This window comes from Mercenaria mercenaria, chromosome 4 (genome assembly GCF_021730395.1).
Source record: "Mercenaria mercenaria strain notata chromosome 4, MADL_Memer_1, whole genome shotgun sequence".
Taxonomy (NCBI): domain Eukaryota; kingdom Metazoa; phylum Mollusca; class Bivalvia; order Venerida; family Veneridae; genus Mercenaria; species Mercenaria mercenaria.
In genome coordinates, this window is record NC_069364.1 from 13297612 (window position 1) to 13320513 (window position 22902).

At 36.1% G+C, this 22902-nt stretch overlaps 1 protein-coding gene across 3 annotated transcripts in view; it reads right to left on the minus strand.

The window, feature by feature from the left end:
* LOC128556216 (centrosomal protein of 162 kDa-like) overlaps positions 1 to 17937 on the minus strand; it is a 54124-nt gene extending 36187 nt beyond the window's left edge. For all 3 annotated transcript variants that reach the window (XM_053540504.1, XM_053540503.1, XM_053540505.1), the window contains exons 1-11: positions 17796 to 17937; positions 12012 to 12102; positions 10581 to 10698; positions 7619 to 7728; positions 7051 to 7105; positions 6405 to 6444; positions 3717 to 3763; positions 2416 to 2501; positions 1772 to 1972; positions 1064 to 1100; positions 95 to 268 (exon numbers count right to left, since the gene is read on the minus strand). In XM_053540504.1, the coding sequence (XP_053396479.1) occupies positions 95 to 268; positions 1064 to 1100; positions 1772 to 1972; positions 2416 to 2501; positions 3717 to 3763; positions 6405 to 6444; positions 7051 to 7105; positions 7619 to 7728; positions 10581 to 10698; positions 12012 to 12071 (928 nt within the window). In that variant the 5' untranslated portion in view covers positions 12072 to 12102; positions 17796 to 17937. The remainder of the gene's footprint in view (positions 1 to 94; positions 269 to 1063; positions 1101 to 1771; positions 1973 to 2415; positions 2502 to 3716; positions 3764 to 6404; positions 6445 to 7050; positions 7106 to 7618; positions 7729 to 10580; positions 10699 to 12011; positions 12103 to 17795) is intronic.
* Between the last annotated feature and the right edge of the window lie 4965 nt (positions 17938 to 22902).

Genomic DNA, 22902 nt, shown 5'->3' on the forward strand with positions numbered 1-22902 from the left:
ATTTAATTCCAAATTTTTATACCTAAATTTCGCAGGTATCAGACGAAAAGGCTATTAGTAACTATTTTCAACAAGCCAGTTAGCTTGCACAAACCTGTAGCAGTTTTAAGAGTTTCTGGTCCACTATGGCTTGGCCTAAAGTTTTCCCCTTGCTGGTCTGTGTCATCAAATTCATCTGCTTCCTCCAACACATCTCGCATAGTCCCCTTCCCTACCTGAGGGGATGTTGTTGTATTCATTGTAGATTCTAAGGAATCCATCAGTGACACTGCAATTATTGTCAAAGTTGTAATGAGAGTCTGGAAAAAAAACTACATGTATTTTAGGTAACAACAAAACTAGTGGTTAAGTGTACAGACCTCAGACCTAAAAAAAACCCTTGTTGTTTTCTTTATTTGAGCCACGCCATGAGAAAACCAACATAGTGGGTTTGCGACCAGCATGGATCCAGACCAGCCTGCGCATCCGCGCAGTCTGGTCAGGATCCATGCTGTTCGCTAACATTTTCTCTAATTGCAATAGGCTTTGAAAGCGAACAGCATGGATCCTGACCAGACTGCGCGGATGCGCAGGCTGGTCTGGATCCATGCTGGTCGCAAACCCACTATGTTGGTTTTCCCATGGCACGGCTCATTTTATGATAACCATCATAAACATAAGATAACAAATCTTGTACTCAAGCAACAAAAACAACCAGAGACATCACTTGTTTCTGAAAGTCAACATAAATGAACACTAACAAATAATGATTCATATATGATTAGCTGTTTGTTTCGTTGGGTTTAATGCCCCACCGACACAATTATAGATCATATGACTAACTTTCCAGCTTTGATGGTGGAGGAAGACCCCAGGTGCCCCTCTGCACATTATTTCATCATGGGCCGGCACCTGGGTAGAACCATCGACCTCCCTTAAGCCAGCTGGACTGCTTCATCACATGAAGAATTAAATGCCTCAGGGGCAAGTGATTTGAAGTAAGCGCCTTAACCACTCAGCCATGGAGACCCCAATGATTAGTTTTAAGTAAGTTTTCTTCGTAATGAAAAAATAACAGCTATACCTTTAGACAACATGCTTGGTTTTTGTTCAGACTGATCCTGAAAAAAAGACATTTTGAAGAACATAATCAACACTCTCATTGTAACTCAACATTATTAAATACAAGCACTAACATTTTGACATGGTAGAAATAAAATGTAATGTAAATGAAAAACAGTACTTCTAAGAAAACTGAACAAAACTATGTATCTTGTTTCGCATAATACTCCCTGAAAATGTCGGTACAAATACTGCAACCATATAAGCAGAACCTTCTAAATACTTGCAGAACTGATTGTTATATATCTCTGAATTTCTATATACATACATCTTTTCACAACCTTCCACAAAAAAAGGTCATATCTGCTACAGCTACTTACTACATATTTAAACCATGTGACAGTTGAATCTAAAATCACAAAACATTGCAATTCTAAAAGACCGTAGGTGGCAGATACCACTTTTTTCTTCAACAGATCTTTCTACAACTGACCAAGAAATGGGTCATAAGCAACAGAAACAACCTTATATAGTTAATGAAATGACGTATTTGGTACAATAAACAGACATACAAAATCATAACTTTTAATTTCAGTTATGGCTCTTCCAATGCAGTTTTTGAAAATGTATAGGTCATAAAAGGTTTAAGGTAACAGCTACAACATTTTATTTCTAAACCATTAATCTATCTCAAAGTAGTATAAAAATAAAATTATATACATGTAATTACCCGTTCAGAATGTACTAGTTCACCCCTGATGTCAGGTCCTGTTGGCAAATCTTCTTCCACTTCATCCTCTATATCCTGTAGTGCTGCCAGTGTTGCTGCAGTCTTTGCAGCGCCCTCTGGTGACATTGTGTTCCCCGTAGCACTGAGGTCACGATTTAATCTACCATAATCAATTGTTCCATCTGCATTCCTTTCCAGGTCCTATGGTATTACAATCCAGAAATATAGACCTTTTAGAAAAACTTAATCAGCTGCTTACTAAAATGTACTCCCAAGATTATATTGTGGGGGAAAAAATCAAGAAAAAAACCAATCCTTGCAAACTTTAAGAAACTTTTTTACAAATTATTCAGCAATATTTACATCCATATAAGTGTATAATCTGCACTAGGTATATTACTAGTCCAGTTAATTTTTTTCTTGAAAATTTAGTTTTCCTTTGTTTTTAATGACTTGGCATGTCTGCTTGAATGGGCTTATCAATCAAAAAAATTTAGTTTGACATAAACCCTATTAAGGGATGTAATAATAATTACAGTATGAGTCTGTATGAAAGGGAGAAACAAGTTGGATTATACAGCAATTTGAACCAGTGAGGTCATATATGGCCAAGGAAAAACAATTGTACAGCAAGCAAAACTTACCCTGAAAAACTTTTCCTTGTCTGCCATTTCATCAAGAGTATCCATGCCAACCCTGGTTCCAGAGTCACGCTCATTGAGTAAATCTTCTGCAATCATATGTTGTTAGTTTTAATGAGGTACAAATAATTTTCTGTTAACAGTAATTTCCTGACTTTCTCCAAAAATAAGTTATTTGATTTATCCTTAATATATTTAAGGGTTGAACTGAATACTAAAGTAAGGTTTGTAGGTTTAGACACTCGAGTCAATAACATTCTGAGCACAACTAAAACACAAGTTCAGAGATATTTAGTTCTGATTCTTTCTGTGAACCGGTACTGCCGCCCTTAACGAGATACGAGTACTTTAGCCTACAAATCTTTATGTCTACTCCTCTGTGTAAAATTATGAAATGAACAGTTCTCTAGATTCTTTTATGATTTTGGCACATAAAACTATGTCACTGTAAAGACTACACGAGCTATACATAAAACACCTATGCCCCTCATGATGGCCTGTCAAGGCAAATTGGTATGTAAATTTTTGGGTGTTGTAACATTTGAGCTAAAAAAAACAACACGTGTCACCTACAGATAACAGGAAATTATCCTATGAAGCTTGAAGATCAAAGGCCCTTGTGTTCTCCAGTAACTGATCAGGAAAAGTTGAGGTACTGAACCCAGAAATGATAGACAGGGTGACAAACCCATGTGATTTTTTGATACCATACACATGGAGAAAATATTCCGATTCAGGTGACATTTTGCCCTTATTTTCCCAATTACAAGACAGAGTTTCATAAGATAAAGTGCATTCAGTTTTCAGTACTTTTCTCAAACACTTCACTCAACTGCAAAACTGTGAATGTTATCTACACAGTTAATCCACTAAAAGCAGTTGGGCAAAGAGTTTGAAAAAAGTACCAAGAACTGATGGCAAACATTTGGTGAGGATGAAAGCACTCATTTTGCTGTCCTGTATGCACTTTACCTTATGAAAATCTGTCAAGTAGATCTAGTAAGGAAAATATAGAGAAAACGTTACCTGAACCAAGACTTTTTCTCCATGTGTATGTATCCAAAAGTCATGTGATTAGGGTAACTTCCTGACCACAAGCAATCACTCGTGGAAATTTGATATTTCTATGCCCAGAAGTCCTCCAAAAGTTGATCGAAAAGTGTTCCCAGTTTCAAACTCTCTGCGACCTTGACAACTGACTTAATGCTCCCAAAAACACAGTGACCTACTGACCCTTAAAACAACAGGGGTCATCTATTGACCACAGGCAATCACTCTATGACTGAAAAATACTTTTCATATACCTGTATTTATACTGTCCATGCTTTCCTCTGGTACATGAACTCTTGGTCTGAAAATATAAGGTTATACGTAATGTTTAAATACATGTCTGTTTTAATGTTGATTTTTTTCTAATGAATTTTTTTTTTGTTGGATTTAACGTCGCACCGACACATGATAGGTCATATGGCGACTTTCCAGCTTTAATGATGGAGGAAGACCCCAGGTGCCCCTCCGTGCATTATTTCATCACGAGCGGACACCTGGGTAGAACCACCGACCTTCCGTAAGCCAGCTGGATGGCTTCCTCACATAAAGAATTCAACGCCCCGAGTGAGGCTCGAACCCACATCAATGCGGGGCAAGTGATTTGAAGTCAGCGACCTTAACCACTCGGCCACGGAGGCCCCCTTTTTCTAATAAACAAGGCAAGAAATGTGAATTTTGATTGTTCATTGGGAATAAATTTTGTGGATTGATGTAACCGTGAAATCTGCAAAAATCATTCCCCCATGAAAATGAATGATTTCACCATCTCTGTTATATATGACGGGCTGTCTATGAATGATAAGTGTATATTTTGGCTTATTCGAGACACTTGTCACAGTTTTAAAAAAAAAAGCAGAAAATTTATTTTCACAAAAACAGTATTCTGAACACAAGACTCAGTGTAATGAAATATTTGGTTTCTAGACTTTGTTAATCACTCTTCAAATAACTGTTGCAGTATATCAGATTATCTGTTAAATGTTACATGCTTATTTAATTGCAATTTGTTAGAAAAATAAACAAGGCAAGAAATATCATCTGCTCTCTACTAACTTAATATTTAACTATTCTGTCAATGAATGCATTTTTAACAGTAGGACATTAAATAAGGAAATTAAACAACTGCAATTAAATAAATTCATATTTACTCTATGTTCAAAATCTGAAATCTACAAATTAATATCCCTATAAAATAGCCAACTAGTTTTGGCCGAAACTATGCAATTTGGTGCCTATCAAATTGAATGAGTTCACAGTAAATTTTGTTTTGTTACATATTTTTCAGTGAATTACTGAAATATTAGAGTGAAATATATTTGGTATTTGCAAAATGAAAAATATCCAATATATGTTTTAGTGGTAAGAAACTATAAAATGGGTTAATTTAAACAAAACATGAAATAAAACAAGAGCTGTCCGTAAGATAGTGCGCTCAACTTTTCTCAGTGCCTGACACTGAATTAGAGCTTTGCCAGTTAAAAACAAGAGCTGTCTGATGACAGCGCGCTCGACTATTCGAAGAACTGATTGAAGAATGGGGTCAAAATATTTCCACGGATATTCAGACAAAAGAAATAAATAGATTAGACAAACAATGTTCCTGTATTACTTTGATTTCGATAAGTCTTGCACTAAATGGCAATATATGAGCCAATTTCAAAGTCCAAACAGGGCCATAATTCAGCCAAAATAGTTATGTACTCTTGCCTACAGATGAAAATCATAATGATAAACAAGTGTTCAAAGTTTAAAAGCCATATGTCAAATAGTTTTGACAAAACATGGACTTGTATGAAAACAGAACCAATTTCAAAGTCCAAAAAGGGCCATAATTCAGTCAAAATAGATGACAGAGTTATGTTCTCTTTCCTACAGATAGAGACTTTTATACTTAACAAGTGATAAAAGTTTCAAAGCCATATGTCAAACACTTTACAAAAAATATGAACTGGTACGAAAAACTTAACCAAGATTTCTAAGTCAAAAGGGGCCATAATTTAGCCAAAATCCTTGATGGAGTTATGTACTCTTGCCTATAACTGGACATGGTGATGGTAAACAGGTTCTGAAAGTTACAAAGCTTTATCTCAAAAGACTTTGTCAAAATATGAACTGGTACGTAATATTAACCCAGATTTGTAAGTCATAAGGGCCATAATTCAGCCAAAATCCTTGATGGAGTTATTGCTCTAGCCTATAACTGGACATGGTGATGGTAAACAAGTGTTGAAAGTTTCAAAGCTTTATCTTAAAAGACTTTGTCAAAATATGAACTGGTACGAAAAACTTAACCATGATTTCTAAGTCAAAAGGGGCCATAATTCAGTCAAAATCCTTGATGGAGTTATCTGCTATTGCCTATAACTGGCCATGATGATGGTAAAGAAGTGTTGAAAGTTTCAAAGCTTTATCTCAAAAGACTTTGTCAAAATGTGGACTGGTACGAAAAACTTAACCAAGGTGTGACGCCGACGCCGTGGTGAGTAGGATAGCTCTACTTATTCTTCGAATAGTCGAGCTAAAAACTCAAGTTAAAAAGGGACATAACTTTGTCAAAATTCAAATCAGAGTTATGGGGATCGTTTCTTCATGTGTAGACTTAGAGAGTAAATAAGTGTTTTAAGTTTCAAGTCAATAGCTTTGATAGTAACAGAGATATTTGACTCAAAAGCTTTAACCAACGGCAATGCCGACGCCGACACTGACACCAACACTGACACCGGGGCAAGTGCAATAAAAAATTAGTTTGTTTCACAAGTAAGATCAAATATCTTTCACTCATGAACACCATATTTTACATTTTCTCTCATGGTTATGCCACTTGTGAAAATATTGCATCTGGGTATCACTGGTGATAGATAATTCATTCTAACACTGAACAAACAAAATATCTTCTATACATCGATATTTTAATTGTCAAATTTTACTGCTGTAACAATCACCTGTGTACATGTCCGTGATCTTCCTCCGATTTCTCGGAAACTGAAATAGAAACATAAGTTTCAATGAAAAGTAAAATGAGATGCCTTTAAAGAGCTATGTCTAAAAATTCACTATTACAGGCACATGTGGTATTTTCTGCACAAAGGAAGAGGAAATACCATTTTTTCTTATTTTTCCCTTAATCAATATAAAAGCATAAAACATATGCAAACAGTTATACATAAATAAGGATAGGATATTAAATCATAGTAAAGATATATGTAATTTACTTTTAACCCAAATAATAAGTAAAATTTTATATAAAGCTCGTGTTTTCCAAAAACATAATTGTAGTAGAATAATTTGTTTATTTTGTTGGGTTTAACGTCACACCGACACAATTATAGGTCATATGGTGACTTTCCAGCTTTTATGGTGGAGGAAGACCTCAGGTGCCCATCCGTGCATTATTTCATCAAGAGCGGGAACCTACGTAGAACCAACGACCTTCCATAAGCCAGCTGGATGGCTTCCTCACATAAAGAATTCAAAGCCCTGAGAGAGGCTCGAACCCACATCGATGAGGGGCAAGTGATTTGAAGTCAGCGACTTTAACAACTCGGCCAGGGAGGCCCCTTTAGTAGAATATATAAGTGAATAACTTACTATCATCAAGACTGTCTTTACTGATGGATGACTCTGCTTTCCCTCGAATTTTAGCCTACAACACACATACTGCATATAATACTGCATGAAATTTTATGCACAACAAGATACAAAATGTGTAGGACCAATATAGCCAAAAAAGTGTCCGTTACTTGAATGTGGTATTTATGCGCAGGTATTTCATTTTTTGGTAGAACCAAACCTTCTGCAAGCCAGCTGGATAGCTTTTTTGCATGATGACTCGAGCCTGACCCCGACTCACAGAGGTGAGGGGCATGTGATTTGTAGACAGTGACCTTTACCACACCAAAGAATGTATTTCAAAGACAAGTGCCTGGTTATGCATTATTCAACTGGTAAATTATATTACAGGAATGTATAATATATTGCAATCCAGTAGCCACATTTTGTATAGTGAGGTATCTAAAAGTAATTATATTGTATTTCGCCCCAGTGCTGCACCAAACCTGTCTGAAGGTCACCTTATGAAAATATCAACAGCTTAACAATCTAACCAACAAATGGTATGTAACAATTACTCTTTTACAACCATGATCATTTAACTTACATCTTTTCTAGCCTTTGCTTTTGGAGCTATTCTGAAATCTTGTTTTTTGTTTTCTTGGCTCACATTTTCTGGGCTCTTTTTCTTTAAAAAGCTTCGACTGGTACCTAAACCTATATCAAATATACAAATATAGGTGATTCTAAAATGTTATATTACTGTCACCCAGAAACAATATAACATAAAACTAGAGCTGTCAGAGGACAGCAATGCTAGACTATTCAACAGCCTTGTCAACTGAATGGATATATATATGTAAAAGTCAAAAAGGGGCATAATTTTGTAAAAATGCAAAATAGGGTATAGAACATGTACAATGTATATCAGCTCATGACAGTGGACAAATGTGTGAAGTTTCAACCCATTCCCATAAGTGGGTACAAAGATAGTACCAGCTTACATACAAATACTTATCCAAAAACTGTCAAGTTGAAAAAAGACATAATTCTGTAACAAGAGGGCCATGATGGCCCTATATCGCTCACCTGTTATCATTGCACTTGATGACAAGAAGGTCCTCAGAAAAAATATCTAAATCCAAAGGACAGGAACAACAAAGGGAAGAAATTTAACCAAAAAGAAGAAAAAAATTCTTACAAGGTATAGATATGTCAAAAAACACCTAAAAACTGGAGGTACCACAGAAAAGTGGTCTCAGTTTTTCCCTAAGGCCAATAACAAAAAAGTTACTAAAAATAAGCTATTTATAGTAACATAAAAGGGAAGTAATTAAAAAAAAAATTATTGTAAGTGAACAAAAGAAGGATCTGCCAAATAAATATGTTGGCAAAAATGAAATTTCAGATCAGTATCTTCATTAGTTACGGAGATATACCAATTTTAATTTGAAATAAAAGGAGGTAATTTGACATAAAATCAGTCCATAGTTATCTACCCTGATTGTCTCAGTCCAACTAATAACAATAATGAAATTTCAAATAAGTCCTATAAGTACTATAATCAAAATCGATTTTTATATCAGTAAGTCCTATAAGTACTTACTGATATAAATCCATTCTGATTACAATCAGGGGAGGTAATCAAATATAAAATAACTCTGGATCTGATTTGTCATGGAATCCAAGATTTATTGTTGTTGGAAGATATTTTGGAAGTTTGTATCAAATAAAACCATAAATGAAGTCTCTATACGGCTGCAAAAGCCAAAATAGCCGATTTTAGACCTTTAAGGGGCCATAATTCTTGAACCCAAGATGAATCTGGCCAGTTCAAGAAAGGAAGCAAGATCTTGTGGTGATACATGTTGTGTGCAAGTTTGGTTAAAATCAAATCATAAATGAAGCTGCTATTATACAGACAAGGTCAAAATAGCAAATTTTTGCCCATTCAGGGGCCGTAACTTTGGACCCCATTATGGAATCTGGCCGGTTCAAGAAAGGAACCGAGATCTTATGGTGACACAAGTTTTCTGCAAGTTTGATTAAATTCAAATCATAAATGAAGCTGCTACTGTGCAGACAAGGTCAAAATAGCTAATTTTGGCCCTTTCAGTGGTCATAACTCTGGAACCCATAATGGAATCTTGCCAGTTCAAGAAAGGAACCAAGATCTTATGGTGATACAAGTTGTGTGCAAGTTTTGTTAAAATCAAATCATAAATGAAGCTGCTATTGTGCAGACAAGGTCAAAATAGCTAATTCTGGCCCTTTCCGGGGCCATAACTCTGAAACCCATAGTGAGATCTGGCAAGTTCAAGAAAGGAACCAAGATCTTATGGTGACACAAGTTTTGTGAAAGTTTGGTTAAAATCAAATCATAAATGAAGCTGCTATTTTGCAGACAAGGTCAAAATAGCTATTTTTGGCACTTTCAGGGGCCATAACTCTGAAACTCATTATGGGATCTGGCCAGTTCAAGAAAGGAACCGAGATCTTATGGTGATACAAGTTGTGTGCAAGTTTGGTTAAAATAAAATCAATAATGAAACCACTATCGTGCAGACAAGAAATTGTTGACGGACGGAAGCACGCACGCACAGACGACGGACGAAGGGTGATCACAAAAGCTCACCTTGTCACTATGTGACAGGTGAGCTAAAAATGCAAAGTAGAGTGTTGTACAGATGGAACCCGTACACTGCATGTCAGATCATGACAGTGAACAAGTATGTAAAGTTTCAAACCATTCCCATGAGTGGGTACTGAGATATCTGTTTACATACAAAACCTTAACCAAAATATTCTAAGTCGAAAAAAGGGGCATAATTTTGTAAAAAAGCAAAACAGTGTTATAGAACCTGTGCAATGTAAGTCAGTTTATCACAGTGAATAAGTGTGTGAAGTATTAATCCATTCCAACAAGTGGTTACTGAGATACCAGCTTACATACAAAACCTTAACCAAAACATTCTAAGTCGAAAAAGGGGCATAATTTTGTAAAAAAGCAAAACAGTGTTATAGAACCTGTGCAATGTAAGTCAGTTTATCACAGTGAATAAGTGTGTGAAGTATTAATCCATTCCAACAAGTGGTTACAGAGATACCAGCTTACATACAAAACCTTAACCAAAACATTCTAAGTCGAAAAAGGGGCATAATTTTGTAAAAAAGCAAAACAGTGTTATAGAACCTGTGCAATGTAAGTCAGTTTATCACAGTGAATAAGTGTGTGAAGTATTAATCCATTCCAACAAGTGGTTACAGAGATACTAGCTTACATAGAAAAATTAACCAAATCGAGATGCCGACACACGGGCGAATCCAATAGGCTCTATTATAGCTCTACCTATTCTTTTAATAGTCAAGCTAATGAAACTTAATATCACTTCGATTTTTTCTTACATACATATCTTTAAGTCATATAATATATAATGTTTTAAGCTTACCCATAATATGACAACAGACAGCAATCTGGCCACTGAAAACGTACAGTTATTCTGGCCTGTCATGCCTTAGACAAGTTTCTACAAATACATTTTAAAGCTGAAACTAAACATAAACAGTACCTGGTTTGTCATCATCATCATCATCATCAACATCCCACCAGGGTTTCTTTTCTTTCGTCGGCGGCTCGAGGAACTTGTTTATACGAGCAGAATTTATAGAATCCTCAGATGATAAAGACTGAAAAATAAAAGCACAATGTTTTATAATAGTGAACTTGTAAAGACTATCAGCAAATTACATATCCTCCGTAAGCAATTTCAAGCTTCTCCAAGTTTTTTTACAAAAATCTATGTGAGCACTGTCCTACATTTACATTATCTAACTGCACTGAGAGAATATGTAATCATACAGTAATTGCTGAGTGTCATTATGCATCCATTACCTCAAAACTGCGTGATTTGATATGAAATGTCTATTACTAGACACCATACTGACTGCTGTTTGTAAAACGAAATATGCTGAAACAAGATACATTTCTAACTTAACTTTGATTGGGATTTTTTTCACATGTAAACATACCAACAACAACATAAAACAATTACTGCATTTAAAAAGTTGGATAAAATGACCACATTCCCTTTACTCCAACTTTGTCTTATAATGCAAAATATTTATAGGTTATCAGTTTTGTAATAAGAAATATGCATGAGTTTTGCAGCGGAAATATTGCGCGACTTTAGGAGCGAATATTATTCAGCGAAAGAACGAGTGCATATTTCTTGATGCAAATCTAATAATCTTTTTATTACATATGCATCTACACTTAAAATTATTGTATAAATGATAAAAATTAGCTAATACACCTGAGCGAAATTGAAAATATCACCGTCAAAGAACTTTTAAATGCGACAACATACATGAAACTGACGTCACAAATGACGTCACACACCCGATAAGAAATTTGAACGTCAATATGGAAAAATATTGACTTTTCAGGTTCCATCGAAACTTAATGGAGTTATTAAATGAGCATGTAATAAAAGCTAAGATTGGTAAACAAGAGCTGTCAGTGGACAGCGCGCTTGACTATTCTCAGTGCTTGATAGTATAATATAAGCAATGAGTAAAACTTTAAACATTACAATAAGCATATTCTAAGTCGAAAAGGGGGGATAATTCAGTCAAAATGCTTGATAGAGTTGTTTCCTCATTTTTACAGACTGGGGTCATGATGGTAAACAAGTATGCAAAATGTGAAAGCAATATCTCAATGGACTTTGAAAATATTTTGGGTGGTACGCAAACTTTAACATTTGTGTGACGCCCTCGCTCACGCTAACGCTCACGCCGGGGCGAGTAGGATACTCCCCTATTCTTCAAATAGTCGAGCTAAAAATTGACTTTTCAGGTTCCACTGAAACTTAACGGAGTTACTAAATGAGTATGTAATAAAAGCTAAGATTGCACCAAAAATGTGACCGAAACCATTCTACTGTATTCAAGTCCAACAGCGGAAGTTTTCAGATATATAAAACCTTAGCAATGCTTACCTCTTTAAGAAAAGCTTCAAACTGTTGATCAAAGTCTTTCTGCCTCTTGCTTCTACTCATAATGTCAGTTTTAGAAAATTACATCTCATCTCTGCAAATAGAAATTTAGGAATATCAAGTATTTTTAAAATATCTAAACAAATAGTGTACCATTCCACACCCTGACTGACTGAACTTAATACTGGAATTAACATCAAATGCCATATTTACCTAGGTAGAAATTTATGCCAAAATTATTATAGAAAATGCAGTAGACTGCATGGGTGGCAAAATCTGATTTAGACTTAGAAATACTTCTTCATGTTTGCCAAGAGCTATTTTCATCTTCTCCATAATTATCGTAGTTACATATTAATAAAATATAAAAAAAAATCTTCATGCTCTATGGGCTCTGGGAAAGGCTGGAAAAGTTAGGCAACTGATTTTGCAACTCCTGTTGAAGTACATGTATCACATTTACACTACTTTGCAGCAGACACATATATTCATCAGTTCGCCAAAACTACATGTGATAGATGATTTGTACCTATATTGCTGATTAAACCTACTGGTCTTCGTTGTCAGTAAGATTTAAGACGACAAATCAACATTGAAAATTTTATTTTCTGGTGTTTTTTCGGCATGCTAAAACGAAAGTAGAATTTAACATACAAGAGGGCCATGATGGCCCTATATCGCTCACCTGTTATCATTGCACTTGAGGACAAGAAGGTCCTCAGAAAAAATATCCAAGTCCAAAGGACAGGAACAACAAAGCGTAGAAATTTAACCAAAAAGAAAAAAAAATTCTTACAAGGTACAGATATGTCAAAATACACCTAAAAATTGGAGGTACCATCCATGTTGTACCACAGAAAAGTGGTCTCGGTTTTTCCCTAAGGCCAATAATAAAAAAGTTACTGAAAACAAGCTATTTATAGTAACGTAAAAGGGAAGTAATTAAAAAAAATAAATATTGTAAGTGAACAAAAGAAGGATCTGCCAAATAAATCTGTTGACATAAATGAAATTTCAGATCAGTATCTTCATTAGTTATGGAGATATACCCATTTTAATTTGAAATAAAGGGAGGTAATTTGCCATAAAATCAGTTCATAGTTATCTACCTTGATTGTCTCAGTCCAACTAATAACAATAATGAAATTTCAAATATATAAATTCATTTTGATTACAATCAGGGGAGGTAATCAGATATTAAATAACTCTGGAACCTACGATTGGGTCTGATTTGTCATGGAATCCAAGATTTATTGTTGCTGAAGATATTTTGGAAGTTTGTATCAAATAAAACATAAATGAAGTCTCTATATGGCTGCAAAAGCCAAAATAGCCAATTTTGGACCTTTAAGGGGCCATAACTCTGGAACCCATGACGGAATCTGGCCAGTTCAAGAAAGGAACCAAGATCTTGTGGTGATACAAGTTGTGTGCAACTTTGGTTAAAATCAAATCATAAATGAAGCTGCTATTGTGCAGACAAGGTCAAAATAGCTAATTTTGGCCCTTTCAGGGGCCATAACTCTGGAACCCATTATGGGATCTGGCCGGTTCAAGACAGGAACCGAGATCTTATGGTGACACAAGTTTTGACAAGTTTGATTAAATTCAAATCATAAATGAAGCTGCTATTGTGCAGACAAGGTCGAAATAGCTAATTCTGGCCCTTTCAGGGGCCATCACTCTGGAACCCATAACGGAATCTGGCCAGTTCAAGAAAGGAACCAAGATGTCATGGTGATACAAGTTGTGTGCAAGTTTGGTTAAAATAAAATCATAAATGAAGCTGCTATTGTGCAGACAAGGTCAAAATAGCTAATTCTGGCCTTTTCAGGGGCCATAACTCTGGAACCCATAAAGGAATCTGGCCAGTTCAAGAAAGTATCCAAGATCTTATGGTGATACAAGTTGTGTGCCAGTTTGGTAAAAATCAAATCATAAAAAAAGCTGCTATTGTGCAGACAAGGTCAAAATAGCTAATTTTGGCCCTTTCAGGGGCCATAACTCTGGAACCCATAATGAGATCTGGCCAGTTCAAGAAAGGAACCGTGATCTTATGGTGATACAAGTTGTGTGCAAGTTTGGTTAAAATAAAATCATAAATGAAACCACTATCGTGCAGACAAGAAATTGTTGTTGGACGGACGCACGCACGGACTGACGACGGACGAAGTGTGATCACAAAATCTCACCTTGTCACTATGTGACAGGTGAGCTAAAAAAGTACATGCTGTGAAATTTGCTAAATTAGATCGTCTGCAACTATTTTTTTATCATTCCCTTGTAGCTCAAACAGTTAGAAAGAACTGCGATAAATACACTAGTTTGAACAGTCAGGGGTGTAACTGTTTTAAGTTATGTAACCTATTTCAGTTACTTTTTCAAGCATTTTATAACCTGTTTTAGTTATAAAATAAGAATAACCCAGGTAAGTTATTCAAAAAAAGCCTTTTTACTGTTCTCACAAAGTGACCTTTAAAGTGTAATTAGTAGCAGACTGTGGTTAATCAAATTCTCTTTTAGTCTGATAATGACCTGATGAGCATAATGGGATGTTAAGAGTTTTATAGCTTAAAAACCATTTGCGTAAGACTTTATCAGCCTTGCGTAAAAAATTTTACTGCATAGCTGGAAAGATAAAAGGGCAAGGATTCAGGAAATGATTGTATTAGTCACATTCAAAACGAGGAATTAACACAGTAGGGCCTTGTAATATTTTATGATAACTGAAACAAGTTATGAAAGTAAACGCAATAACTCAAACGGGTTATAAACTGTGATAACTTGAAACAGTTACACCCCTGACTGTTGAATCAAAATAACTGACTATGAATCTGTTTTTTCCCTATCTAATCATACAGTATTCAGTAATATAAACATAAATGTGGATACTTACGGCGAGTAATAATTCGAAATTTTGGCATATAGTGAGTTAGTGACGCTTGCGACCAGGCACTTTCAGAATAAATTTTGCCTTATATTTTGACAAATTATTTATGAAAAAAAAACTAGGGCCTTGCATTTGTAATTGATTCATTAAAATCTCGATAAGTTTTTATAACTTTATCGCTAAGTTATTGGTTATTTTCAAATGTTTTCAAATTTTCAAGATGAAGGTGACTTTTGCATGACGCGTCGTACGCCTTCGTATTTATAAATCAAGATGCCCGAGTGAAGACATTGGTGTGATTTTAATGAATTTGGTATCATTCTAATAAAGCTTAAACGTTTATCTAATTATTTATATAAATGAAATCCGTAAAGGAATAAAATAAATCTTGTAGATTAAATCGATATAAAATATTTCGAGTCGGGTCAATTTTCATGGGTTGGTCGGCAAAGGGCAAGCATTCAATATTTTAATTTAGGCCTAACGAGCGCATCAAAAGTGTGAGACAATCAATCTACATTTTAAATGATTACAACCTTTCAGAATAATTATTTAATTAACCGTTTTCAATCATCTCTTCCATAAAAGGTTACATGTAGCTTCACCGCCCACGTGTTAAAAACAACAAATTTTCTTCTATTGTTCCCAATTAAAGAGTATTATAAAACAGTTATTGATTGCATAATCCGGTCAGTTCTTAATCAGGGTCATCAAAAGATAGTGACAAGCGTTCAATATTCACAGTTGATGCACCTACATGTCAGCCTGCTGATCGAAGCCGCTAATCAACTGTACAATACAAGGAACATGTCCAGCGGACATTCGTTATACTGGCTGATTTTGAAAGGGCACTTGTCAAGACAAATACACCAGGCTGATAAGATAATAGGGCATGTGGCGCAAACGGGCAGTTTGAAGGGCAGCATGGCGGCACTTCAAAAGGGGCATGGTGCTGCGCCATGTTAAAATGGCCTGCAAGAAACACAAATACTTGATATACAGCCAAAGGATCACAAGATGAATATCCAAATATGTTGGTACCAATATAGTGTCCTAGCAACAGACACCGCCCCTACCAATTAACCTTCAGCCAATATATTTTCGCCTTTTAAATCAAACTGAGCACATGTCTTGATCATACAACAACTTCTGTTACCATTTCAATATGTTTAAAAAATCTCCCATATACTATCAGCATGATCAGTGCTTAGAAAAACTAAAGACAACTTACTCCAAGCATTTTCAACACAAAATAGCTTGTCCAAGGTACAGGAGAATAGATCCCAGCTTGATGTTTCGCAGTCAAATTTACTACACAGACGATATCGTTAGTGGTTATAAGAAAAATACTTGCTCATGACGTCATCTGCCGCGACGGTTGAGAGAATACAGATGCTGGTTCTGTGGTCTTACCTTTGGGCAGGGCCACTGGTTCGCTCCGCGCTACGGGCGATCATTTTTTCTTTTTTTAAATATATTTTTTTATCATGAGAATATATTGTTAAAAAGAAAATGAAAATATTATATTTAAAAAAGAAGAAAAAAAAGAATGCCAAAAGCGCAGAGTGAACCCCAGGGGCCCCTGCCCAAAAAGGCAGTGGCTACGATTACGGTACCGTAATCCTAGCCTCCGGTTCTAGGATTACGGGAGTTTCATATTCCTAGACAACCCTATGAGGATAGGCTAGGACTACGGAAGTATTTTAAGAGGCATAAAGTATATGTTAGGACACGCATAAATGATGTTGTAAACTTACTTATTTCACTTAATTTTTCATGCCTGCCTTATTATTTCGTGTTTTCTATCCGCCGTTTTGGGTTAGTATAAACTTAATGGCGGCGCGCGGAAATATATTAGAAATATGAGTGTCAAAGTTAGATTTAAAAAAAAAATTCTATACTTTGAATTTTATGATTTATAACTATTGTATGTTATTAAAGACCATTTGTGGTGACTTGATGAAAAAAATGCAGGTATATACGAAACATAGATAATTCTATATTTCCGCCCATCGCCATTAAGATTATACTAACCCAAAACGGCCGATCGATAGCACGAAATATTTAGTGAAATTAAGTGAAATGAGTAAGTTTACAATGTCATTTATGCATGTCCTAACATAAATTTGATGCCTCTTAAATACTTCCGTAATCCTAGCCTATTCTCATAGGGTTGTCTAGGAATACGGAACTTCCGTAATCCTAGAACCGGAGGCTAGGATTACAGTACTGTAATCGTAGCCACTGCCGCCCAAAAAAGAATTTACAGTACCAGCGTCTGTACTATCTCGGCCATAGCGGCAGTTAACTTTAATAGCAAGTATTTTTATTTTAACCGCTAATGATATCGTCTGTATCCCGGCTCTGTGTAGTAAATTTGACTGCGCCACATCAAGCTGGGATCTATTCTCCTATTCCTTGGACAAGAAAAGCGTGTTTACATTGCGAAGTAAGTTATCTTGTGTTTTTTTTTGAGCATTGATAGAGTATGGGAATTTTTTAAACATGTTGAAATGGTAACAGAAGTCATTGGATGATCGAGACATGTGCTCAGTTTGTTTTAAAGAAATGAAAATATATTGACTGAGGGTTGTCAGGGGTGGCCTGGGACTGGGAGGGGTGCTGACCCCCATGTGTCTGCACGGTCCTAGCTTGTTTGTTTCTACCGTCCTTTAACTGCAGTTTAGACTACAATGTTAGCAATCCAGGTATGATTCTTGGTCAGGGCAGATACCCAAACTATTATTCAGCGCTGGGTGTTTACTTAACTGGTGCAGTTTCCTGCAGTATCGCCCTAAACTAGATACATGGTCTGTCCGGCTACTATTCAACAGAGAAAAATAATTGACAGCGTTCTATAAATTAAATTCAGAACACGGCTTGAAAAAATAACTTACAATAAAATCTTAATGATTTCTCCATTCAAAAGCAATCAATAAATCAATGGTTTACTGATTAAATTTAAGGAAATCGACAAATGTGTCTGTCTCTATGTGTTGTTACATGTTTGAATGTTAGCGCTAACCATAATTGTAGAATCATCCCAAATGAGTTGCAAAACCCTTAAATGCGAAAAGTAAATAGTCCTTTGCGCTTAAAGGTGTTCTCATACGGAAAGTGCCTATATATACTGTCGTGCATATGTCCTCATTAATTACATGATTTTCTGCGAAATATTGTAGAGTATTACTATTCATTGACATGAAAAGTATCGTTAAAACAATGAAATAAAACGAGTTTGTGTTGCATGCAAGATCAATTATCTCGATCAAATAGTTTTGCTCGTCTCGTGTTCACTTACTGAAATATAGTTTGATCTTATTGGAACTCATTTAGATCTATGCATGCATTGTCAGAAGTTACGCATAACGACAAATCGCTCTTGGAGTCTTAGCTCTTTCTTGCGCATTAAGGCTTTTACTAATTCTAGCCAAATAAATGTTAACTAGTGTTTAAATGTTGTAACCGGTGGGGAAATGAGGCCAGATGGCCCAGAATATGCATGTTCAGTGTTGCAGGCATTGGTTGGGAGAAAAAGGATGCGTTATTCCATTGTATTATAGATCCAGCAAAGAATGAGAATTTAAATGCGAAAAGTAAATAGTCCTTTGCGCTTAAAGGTGTTCTCATACGGAAAGTGCCTATATATACTGTCGTGCATATGTCCTCATTAATTACATGATTTTCTGCGAAATATTGTAGAGTATTACTATTCATTGACATGAAAAGTATCGTTAAAACAATGAAATAAAACGAGTTTGTGTTGCATGCAAGATCAATTATCTCGATCAAATAGTTTTGCTCGTCTCGTGTTCACTTACTGAAATATAGTTCGATCTTATTGGAACTCATTTAGATCTATGCATGCATTGTCAGAAGTTACGCATAACGACAAATCGCTTTTGGAGTCTTAGCTCTTTCTTGCGCATTAAGGCTTTTACTAATTCTAGCCAAATAAATGTTAACTAGTGTTTAAATGTTGTACCCAATGGGAAATGAGGCCAGATGGCCCAGAATATGCATGTTCAGTGTTGCAGGCATTGGTTGGGAGAAAAAGGATGCGTTATTCCATTGTATTATAGATCCAGCAAAGAATGAGAATTTATGATAATCTGTGGTAGCAGGAAAGTGTGTAGTATTTATAATGATGGAATTTCATGCTCATGTGATATAACCTTCAGCGGGAATTGCAACCAGTAAATTTGCAACTTTGTAGACAAATGACATTCTGAAGTCGATGATGTAACAGGTCTCGCCAATTTTAAGACTTTAGTTTAATCATATTTTATTGCATATTTTCATTATATACATAATATACACATATCTAATACAGAAGTATGAAAATAGCAAATGGGTTGGACTTTAAGTTATACCAACATTATAAGCAGCCCTTCCCACTGCGTCAAATAATTGTAGATTAAACTAATGGCGATTTTTATAATTTAAAGAAATAAAGAAAAACACATAGAAAAATGTTTCAGTTACACAAACAAAAAGAAAAGAAAAAGTGGAAACAAAAAAGAGAAAAAATGATTATACAAAAACTATGGTTGTACTTCTGTTACAATGCCACCAACGCGACCGACCGCACCCCAGGCCCCCCCCCCCCCCCCCCCTCCCACCTGCAGACCCAACCTATTTCTTGTGTAAGACGTTCTATTGATACGGGACTCGTGAGACCTGTCACTATTCTGGCAGCTTCATATTGAATTTTGTCCAGAGAGTTCTTTTCATATTCCGTGCAACTGTCCCAAACAATTGATGCGTATTCAATAAGAGGTCTTAAGTAAGCTATATAAATTTGATTTAGTGTAACGCGTTTCAGTTTGTATTTTAATTGACGCATAGATCCGAGCACTTTCGATGCTGATGCCAAAATATTATTGATATGGTCATGCCATTTGCCATCTTGGCTGAAAGTAATTCCTAAATGTTTATGATGGTCGACAAAACTTAGCGGTGTATTTTCAAAAATAAGCCCGAAGAACATCATTTTTGTTTTAGCTGGGTAATACTTGATCAGCCATTGCTTTGCCCAAGAAGAAATTTTTTCAAGATCAGAATTTAACATTTCTTCCATGAGAGGAATGTTGCTGGTAGAAACTGCAAGGGAGCTGTCGTCGGCAAATAGACGAGTAGTACTTATAAGTGATTCAGCAATATCATTAACGTAAACTAAAAATAGTAACGGACCAAGCACTGATCATTGAGGAACCCCAGCATTCACATATTTTGTATCGGAAAATCATTGTCTGACGAATACTTTTTGAGAACGGTTTTTTAAGTAGTTATCTATCCAGCTGAAAATATTGCCCGAGATACCATACTGTCTAAGTTTGAATATTAACCCCTTATGCCAAACTAGCCCGCCCGCTTAGCTCAATAGGTAAGAGCGTTGGTCTACGGATCTTGGGGTCGCGAGTTCGATCCTCGGGCGGGGCGTATGTTCTCCGTGACTATTTGATAAACGACATTGTGTCTGATATCATTAGTCCTCCACCTCTGATTCATGTGGGGAAGTTGGCAGTTACTTGCGGAGAACAGGTTTGTACTGGTACAGAATCCAGGAACACTGGTTAAGTTAACTGCCCGCCGTTACATGACTGAAATACTGTTGAAAAAACGGCGTTAAACCCAAAACAAACAAACAAAACTTATGCCAAACTCTATCAAATGCCTTAGATATGTCACAAAATACCATACATGTCGGTTGGTTTTTGTCAATGGATTTACATATTTGATTATAGATATCAGTAAGTTGGTAGACTGTGGAATGGCCGGGTAGGAAGCCAGACTGATGTTTGTATATAAGGTTGTTGGAATGGAGATGATCATATATATTCTTGAACATGATTCTTTCCATTACTTTACCTAAACAGCTTATTAGGGAAATGGGTCTATAGTTGGAAGGCGAAGATTTTTCGCCCTTTTTAAAGACTGGCATAACATTTGCTAGTTTCCATGGATTCGGATATATTTGTTCAGATAGTGATCGATAAAATAAGATTTTTAACGGGAAACATACTGACTTTGACGTCTGTCTTAACATTTGGTGGCTTATTTCATCCGGGCCGCTAGCCTTATTAATAGCTAAATTCGATTTTAAGACTGCATAACACTCATCTGATAATAGATGAATGGCCAAAGACAGCTAATGCTTTGTCCGTCTTTGGACCATTTAATTGCAGTATATTCTATCTAGGGTCTAACTAGAGCAGTGCTGAATTGACCTTCCTGTGAAGGAATCCAGGATCGAGCTTTATCAGCAACCAAATAGCTCGAGATCAATCAAAGGCCGGGGATTCCATCCTTGACTAAGATAGCTCAGTAGTAGAAGATTCGCTTTGAGGGAGGCCGGGCATTCGACCTCTGACTACTTCATACCAGAGACGCAAAAATGGTACAAATAACGCGCTTGGTACACAGTATTCAAAGAATTATACCAGAACCTAATATAAGCAAATGTAAATATTAGTCGCTCGGTACCTTACTGGACACATCATGCTTTGAATGTCATGTAATTTGTTGATCATATACGGTGTTAAATAATGCTTACCGCTATAGCTTTTAATATTTCAGTTGACCCACTTACAAGGCTACTAAACCCTAGTACCACCGAAAGGTGGTAACAGGGAAAGGAGCTATCGACATTTCCTTCGATGGTCCTTAATGACTGTAGACAGAAAAATGTTTACAGTGTAGATAGCATGTTTGTTTGTTTGCTTTGGGTTTAACGCCGCTTTTCAACAGTATATCAGTCATGTAACGGCGGGCAGTTAACCTAACTGCCAACTTCCCCACATGAATTATCAGAGGTGGAGGACGAATGATTTCAGACACAATGTCTTTTATCAAATCGTCACGGAGAACATACGCCCCGCCCGGGGATCGAACTCGCGACCCAACGATCCGTAGACCAACGCTCTCCCTACTGAGCTAAGCGGACGGGCGTAAATAGCATGATACTCATGGCTGGGGTAGATATAAAACTTATAAAACCTAAACGAATCAGGGAATAAAGAAGCTGAATTTAACAACCAAACATTTGTTTAGACAAATATCTGTATCATTAAGATACATTGACGATTTCTGCTAAATAACTGACAACAAAATAAATTTTACAACGTTCGTCATTATTCATTAATACATATGTTACTATATATAGTAACAAAAAAGAATGCGTTTTAGCAGATTTTGTTAACTCCGAATCATTTGATACCGCTGACTACTTTCGTCTGGGGATGTCATGATTGCAGAATTTTGATGGTTTTACAGAAACGCCCGCTTGTTCCCAATAGCGCCGGAATGGATACCTGTGATATTCCATGTACATGAAGGTTGAGAGGACGTATTACTGTTCTTCATTACGTCAGATTCTAGTTAAGAGTAAATTTGCTGTTCATTTAGATCCAGCTGAAAGCAAAGCCGAGAGACAGAATTGTGTACGCTTTATATGCACGGCTGTGTGTACAGGTTTTGACATTTGGATGGACAGACCAGTAACGGAGGTTTCTGAGGTAGGTACCGTATCGAACCGTGGGAGATAGACAGTATAGTTATCCTATTCGAGTCCTTGAACAAAGTTTCTACAATTTTCGAGTACTCCTCTAAATTATTTTCAAAGGAATGAAATAACACCCTGTTCTGCTCTTGTACCATATACTTGGTATTATTCACAGCGGATACGGGCCTAGGCCCGATTCCCATTGTCACAAGCCTTTATCACATACATGCTCTTTCTGCAACAAGTTTTACTTAAAACAGTCTTCACACATTCAATACATTCTAAAATACATATGCTTTCTTTTTCGCTCTATTGACTATTATGTGTGCAGAATGGAATGTTTTCTAGTCATGGTGCGAGACTTAAGCCAAAATGATACAAAGCGACTGCCCATTTTTAGTGGGGGGAAAACATCGATGGGTACGTAAACACGTATAATTTTGAATAACAGCTGTCTCAAATAAAGATAGATACTGGCTTTATAGAAACACCAGTGAATT